This window comes from Microcaecilia unicolor, unplaced genomic scaffold (genome assembly GCF_901765095.1).
Source record: "Microcaecilia unicolor unplaced genomic scaffold, aMicUni1.1, whole genome shotgun sequence".
NCBI classification, from domain to species: domain Eukaryota; kingdom Metazoa; phylum Chordata; class Amphibia; order Gymnophiona; family Siphonopidae; genus Microcaecilia; species Microcaecilia unicolor.
Window position 1 is genome coordinate 269,648 of NW_021963007.1, and position 7,268 is coordinate 276,915.

The 7,268-nt window shown below is 38.5% G+C and overlaps 1 protein-coding gene across 1 annotated transcript; it reads left to right on the forward strand.

The window, feature by feature from the left end:
- Positions 1-2,473: 2,473 nt before the first annotated feature.
- LOC115458720 (vomeronasal type-2 receptor 26-like) lies at positions 2,474-6,483 on the forward strand. The gene is made up of 2 exons (XM_030188544.1): positions 2,474-3,007; positions 4,550-6,483. Exons 1-2 carry the CDS (start codon positions 2,882-2,884, stop codon positions 5,453-5,455), a joined length of 1,032 nt encoding a protein of 343 aa, XP_030044404.1. The 5' UTR covers positions 2,474-2,881; the 3' UTR covers positions 5,456-6,483.
- The last annotated feature ends 785 nt before the right edge of the window (positions 6,484-7,268 follow it).

The following is a 7,268-nucleotide window of genomic DNA, read 5'->3' on the forward strand; positions in this document are numbered from 1 at the left end:
TCATACCACAATTGCAGAGCAGGGCAGGCAGGAGTTTATTTCATAGGAAAAGCTGTTTCACAACCTGAAAGATGGCAGCTCCTCTGGTCCTGATTTTGATACTTTGTTACATCCAATCCACTGAGGGCCAGTGTCCACCAATGAAATATGGAAGCCTAAAACCAGGATACCAGAAGGATGGAGACATCATGATTGGGGGAATTGTTACAATGACAGAATTAGTACTCACAAAAGCACTGTCCTATACAACGTTTCCCACTTGGAGTCGTGGTTACATGTAAGTAGCACAGTGGCTTAGTTCCTCTTGGAGGCACACATATGGTTCATATGTTTAGCATGATCTCTGACGAACTGCCAATTTGATTTCTAGCTTAATGAAGGATCTTTAGATAAGGGAGATGCTTCTTGGGATTTTACATTTGCCTAACAGTATTCAGTGGATGCTAGGAATTTTATCATGATCTGAGGGTTTACAGTTCTGTCAATAAATTAATTGCCATTACCAAAACACACAGAGGTAGATACTCAAAATGTTTTAAGCAGTTAACTTCCAGTTTAACCACATTAGTCTTTTTTTTCTCTCTTTTTAAATTTGGGGCTAGCAAACTGAGAACTTTAAGTCAGATATCGAAATATCTTGTCTGAGTTATGCATAAAAGGAGGTGGCAACAGAATTGTTCCTGAGGCTTAGCTAAAGCTCAACTGGATAGTAGTGATATTCATCCTCTTTCTGATTACATTTATCTATTCAAGTACATAGTAGCATAGTAAGTGACGGCAGATAAAGACCTGAACGGTCCATCCAGTCTGCCCAACAGTCACACTCATTATCAATTCATGATTACATCAACAATGAATGCAATATTACACACTTTATCATGAGTCTTTCTTTGGCGTTTCTGGGACATAGACCATAGAAGTCCACCCGGCTCTTTCCTTATGTTCCACCTACTGGAGTTGCCATCAAAGCCCACTCCAGCCTATCCAAATCTGTCATGTCATTTGCGGGACCCAGACCATAAAAGTCTGCCCAGCACTGTCCTCAGTTCCAGCTACTGAAGTTGCCATTGAAGCCCTTTCCAGCTTGTCCTAAACCGTATTGCTATATACGGACACAGACCTACAAAGTCTGCCTGGCAGCGGCCTTAGTTCTTTATAGCCGGAATAGCCATCCAAGTAGGATACATAAATAGCTGTCCTAACTTATACAGATAACTTATTCATTTAAGTTTAGGTATATGTATTCATTGGTCCTACTTAAATGGATAGTGTGATTGAAACAAGGGAAAGGGGGATGGGTCTTGATATACTGCCTTTCTGTGTTTATAATCAAAGAGGTACAGGTGCTTGTTTTGTGCGTGGGGCATATTATTCCAGCCTATTACATATTTGAATGTGTGTGTCCTTTCTCCCCTCACCTTTTTTCTTCATAAGAATACATTTTTAGCTCCTCCAGATTCTCTAAATGAGTCTTACTGTTATATCCATATAAACATTTGCTCATTTCCTTGGAATTTCCTCTGTATTATCACCTGTAGTCTTCACAGCATTCCAGTGAGGGTCTCATCCCTGACCTAAGCTGACTATTTGTATCAAATCCCTATCAAACACATTCCCTGTGAGTAGAGGAGTCGTCTAATGGTAAATGCAGTGATCTGAAAACCAGAACTGTGTTCAGTTCCCACTGTGGCTCCTTGTGCTCTGGCCACGTCAACTAACCTTTCACTGCCCCAGGTACAAAACTTAGATTGTGAGTCCACTAGGGACAGAGAAATTATTTGCCTGTACCATAGAAAGGCAGTATATCACATGCGTAATCCAAACCCCGTTCCCAAATTCAGCATATCAATGAAATCCTTTCATCACAGATTCTGCCATTCAGTATTCTTTATATATTCTCCTTTCCTACATTTACTAGATTATAAAATGTACAAGTGCTTTCTAATTGTAGGCAGCTGATCTAAGTTAAAATTTGCATTTTATTTCCTTTTCTTGTAAATCATTTTTATTGCCAAATTGTAAACATCAGTGAAATAGCATAGGTATATTGTGCTTCAAACGTGAAACACAATGAGCATGACAAAACATCTGAGCAGAAGGTTTTAGCATCAATTACAAAGATTCATTAATGGATGAAAAAAATAGATAAATATTGATCTAATTTACCCCACTTGCATTTATGTTTACATGTAGCAGGAAAATAATAAAAGAACAGCAAAAAAAGTAGCAAGATCAACACGACACTTCCAAGACACTGTGGAGGCGAGTAATAAAAATGCTTTATTAAGAGAAAGTTAAAAAAGACTCGACACGGAGCCGTGTTTCGGCGAAAAATGCCTGCTTCAGGAGTCTGTTTGTTGTGTAAGCCAATGAATGGAACACCATAAGCAACGGAGGATTGATTAGGTTTCTTGTTGATTTTATAGAACTCGTTGGAAGCATAGTCTGAATGATAAAGTTTTCTCTGATGAAGCCTGAGTAGACATAAAGGTGAAATGGGGCCCATGGGAGGCGAAGACCTGGTAAAAACCAGAAGATAAGTGTTGGCTTAGGTCTTTTTGCTTTCAGTCACATTGCTTCCAATTGCTTGAAATAATATGAGAATTGCCAGTATAAGACTGTTTATAAATTCACAAGGGAGGATTGATTAGGTTTGAAAATAGTTCCACAGCTTTCTTTCCTTCTTTCAGTGAGTGATCTTCATTGTCCTTACAGTTACCATAAAGAAAACTATTTCGATTACCTGGCCTTTGTTTCTGCAGTGGAGGAGATTAACAATAGCTCAGAGATCTTACCCAACATCACACTAGGATTTCATCTTTATGAATCTTACCTCAATCTATTCTTTGTGTTTGGGGATGCCATAAGTATATTTACTAGTATGGACACCTGGGTTCCTAATTACCACTGCAAAACATCTGGCACGCTGGCCGCTATCATTGAAGGTCTTCAACCAGAGGAATCAAGTCAGATGTCCAGTATGTTCAGGATGTACCACTATCCACAGGTAAAAGGACTGTTCTGTATTCTCTCACTGTATAATCCATTAAGAAAGAGTGAAGGACGGTTCAAACTTCTCCTTTTGACCTACAAGTGCATCCACTCCGCAGCTCCTCAGTACATTTCCGCTCTCATCTCTCCCTACACTCCTCCCCGTGAACTCCGTTCGCTGGGTAAATGTCTCCTGTCGTCCCCCTTCTCCCCCACTGCTAACTCCCGGCTTAGTTCCTTCTATCTCGCTGCTCCCTATGCCTGAAATAGACTCCCTGAGCCAGTACATCAGGCTCAGTCTCTGGCTGTCTTCAAGTCTAGGCTTAAAGCCCACCTCTTTGCTACTGCTTTCGACTCCTAACCATGACTCTCTTACTCAACACCCTCACTTATCACCCCTACCACTGTAATTTCCCCACCCCTAGCTGTCTGTTCGTCTGTCCAATTTAGATTGTAAGCTTTGTTGAGCAGGGACTGTCTTTTCATCTAGTAGCGCTATAGAAATGTTTAATAGTAGTAGTAGGGAACACTGTGATGAACCAGTTTAAATTAAAAATACCATTGGGAGGGGGCAGTGTGGCTAATTGCATTTAGGTCTTCTTTTCAATGCCTACATTTGGCTTACCAAGGGGTCCTTTTACTAAGCTGCATTACAAAGTGGCTTTAGGATGCATTTGTGTAGGTTTTTCCTGCCTGCTAAGGACATTTTTACCATGGCCATAAAAATGACCTTTTTCTAATTTTTGCTTTAAGGACTATGCATTAATGTTGCCATTAGTGTGTGGCCATTAAAAAAAATTAGGTGGTAAGGGTTCACATGCTATTCCTATGCTAAGCAGTATCAAGGGAACTCAAAAATTGCGCTGAAAAATTGGCACTAATAAAATTGAGCACTAAGCTCTATTCTATAAAGGAAACAAACCCTTTGTAGAATAGCATATGATGTGGCTCCCAAACCTAACTTTTGGGTACTAATTATTCTTCATTAATATTTAGCACCACTTTGTAAAATGAGCCCTGGGGGGCCCTTTTACTAAGCCACGTGTGTCCTATGTGTGTCAATGTAAAACTACCGCCTAGGTACCGCATGACCTGGGTGGTGATTTCATGTTTTACATGCTTCTGCTCTGCGTGCTGGAAAATACAAAATATTTTCCGGCATGCGGCGCTAACTGGACAGTAATTGGCATTGTACGCATGCCGACAATTACCACCTAGTTAACATGTGAGACCTTACCGTTAAGTCAATGGGTGGCGGTAAGGTCTCAGGCCCAAAATGGACACGCACCAATTTTCATTTTACCGCACGTCCATTTTTGGCCCCCCCCAAAAAAGGCCTTTTTTGCAGGCATGCTGAAAAATGGACCTGCGCACATCCAATACATGTGTCTACACCAGCACAGGCCATTATTCGGCGCACCTTAGTAAATGGAACCTTAAGTTTTCTGCTGAAAAATCACCTATAGTAGAAGCTTAAAAGCTTGTAGAAATTATTTGAGTTGTAATCTCACAGTGACAAAGATGATGATAGATTATTATTATTTTTGTTTTTGAACAGATCAGTTTCATCTCACAGAGTCTTCTAATGAGTGACACAGTTAAGTTTCCTTTTTACTACCGAACTGTCCCCAATGAACTGTACCTCTGTGCTGGGATTGTCAAGTTATTGAAGCATTTTGATTGGACCTGGGTTGGTATCATTGCATCTGATGATGAAAGTAGCCTGAGGGCAATTCAGATCCTGAGAGAAGGGATTGAGCAGAATGGTGGATGCATTGCATTCATAGAAACCTTCAGTCACACTCCGATCAATTTCATGGCAGGAGTTAAATTATCTAAACTGAAAAAGAAGAACACGTCATCTATTAAAGTGATCATTCTCTATACTAATACAAAGAATATAGTCTATTTTCCCTATCTTTTACTGAACCCTGGCAAGGTCTTGATCACCAAAACTGAACTTAATTTGCCCTCTAAATTTCAATTAAAAACTGATATACAGAACAACATCTTATCATTTGCAATTGTGAAGAAGAAGATCTCAAGCTTTACAAAGTTTATCCAGGAGGTGAACTTTACCTTGCTTCCAAGTGATAGTTTCACTAAACAGTGGTGGATGGACCTGTGTGGCAGCCAGTGTCCGAAATACATCAAAAGATCCTGTAGTTCTGATGTAAATTTGTCATTTGAACAACCCTGTAACACCAAGCAATTTGGGAAAAGCAATAACGTATATAACGCTGTGTACGCCCTGGCTCATGCACTGCATAACATGCTCATGTCTGGCACTAGAAACAACACCACAAGGAGTATTGAAATGTGGAAATTATCTGATTATTTGCCATGGAAGGTAACATCATTTGTTATGTTGTGTTGTTCAGAAGAAAAAGAAAGTGAGACAAAGCAAAATGTGAAAGGAAAGACTTTGAGGAAGAGGAAGCTGAGTGCACAGGAGACTCTATGATCCCAGAAAGATGCTGAATCCACATGATCAAGATGCACATGCACCCAAATTATGTGCAAATCTTAATTGAATGATCAGCCAATTAGCACCAATTGATCATTTAATTGTGCTAATTGGAATCAATTAATATGTACGTGCATGAATTTAGGTGCATGATCTGCACCTAAATTTTATGCACGTCATGGAAAAGGGGACGCAAAAATGGGAGGTTCATGGGAAGTTCGGGGCTATCTGGCTATCCACTGAATTTTAAAGCCAAATATTGACTTAGCCAGTTATCTTTAAACAGATCCAAAATAAACCGGATATTCAATGCTGGTCACTGGAAACAGCTTGGAATTGAATATCTGGGCTTAGCACCGACCACGGAAGTTATCCGGTCTGTGGTCTGAATATCGATCCCTTAGACTTCATAATCAAATTTCCATCAATGAGTAAAACACAAACAATGCACTCTTTCCCTTATTTTAAGTAGATATTTATTCAGTAGGTGCCAAATAAAATTCCCCCTCATTATTCAGCCAGCATTCCAAAATGTTATTTATGTTGATATATAATCAACCCAAACCGCACCTGAGAAACAAGGTGCCAGGTCATATGAAAAATACAATATTCCTGAAATTGGAAATAATGTTAATTTTAAATCTGTCAAGAAATATAATAAATTTGGGAGTGCACTGTCAATATTAGAAACCATAGAAAGAAAATGTAGCAATAAGTTACTGAATCAAAACCACCAGTTAGTAAATAAAGCCTTTTATCATTTATTGGTAGAAAGGAACTAGTTATGAAAAAAGTTAAGTAAGCTGTTGACACATAATCATAAAGTTGTCTATCGTAATACAAATAGCAAGCTACAACTTTAATTTAAACCACATTAAAAAGAGAAGTATTAATACATAATTAGACTGGATTAGCTTTTCCTAAGCCCCAGCTTTAAGTCTAGTGTTAACATACAAAATATCAGAATGCTGAGTCTATCACAGTGCAATCCAACAAAGCGGCCAGTAGATAGAAGATGAAAACATGAAGCTCTATTGTATTCAGTTATGAAATATATAGATGGTTCTAACAGTATCCTTTTAATTGTATTGGTGAAACTAAATAGAAAGTAGGAGTCTATGGCAGTAATGATGCAGTTAGCCAATTATACAAAACAGGAGACTTAAAATAACATAATTATCTTAATCAGTCTCTGTTTCCAACAAGTTGAAAATACAAATGTAAATCTGAAAATCAGACAAAGATGATATAAAGCGACATAATCATTTATATACCTCCAAGTGTATTACTAGAGGAACAAATGATAATTGAATTAATAGTAGAGGAGTGATATCCAAAAGAAATTCACTTGGCACAATGACACACATTACTGATTTAGAGGAGAGCCATTTGAACCATTGTGAACCAACACTAGTCAAGGAAAGTTTTCCAAAATCTTCAATGAATGCTCAAGTATGGCTAACTGCACATTTTAATCATGCACATCTCAGTGTTGCAATGGGTTAATATAAGTCAGTTCCAAAGCAAGGTAGATATTCCACATAAAGATTCGTAGCAACCTACAGTCTGGGTTGACAGTATCTAGGGTCATATATCCCTAAAAAAATAAAGTCCAGTTATTCAAGATAGATAACCATTAAAGGCTTTCAACAGAATGTATATAACAAGATGTGGGTCCAAGCTATTGTTTGGATAAAAAACACTGACCACATATTGATTACACATGCTCTTCTTAGAGTGCTATAAAACTATATGGAAATTATTCATCTTTCTCTCCTGAGATAGTTGCCATCATATCGATTGTAGATGT

Excerpts from the sequence above, each read along its gene's own strand:
- LOC115458720 (XM_030188544.1), top strand. The coding sequence starts at position 2,882 with ATGGACACCTGGGTTCCTAATTACCACTGCAAAACATCTGGCACGCTG. Across the intron at positions 3,008-4,549 it reads GGATGTACCACTATCCACAG|ATCAGTTTCATCTCACAGAG; the intron begins GTAAAAGGACTG and ends GTTTTTGAACAG.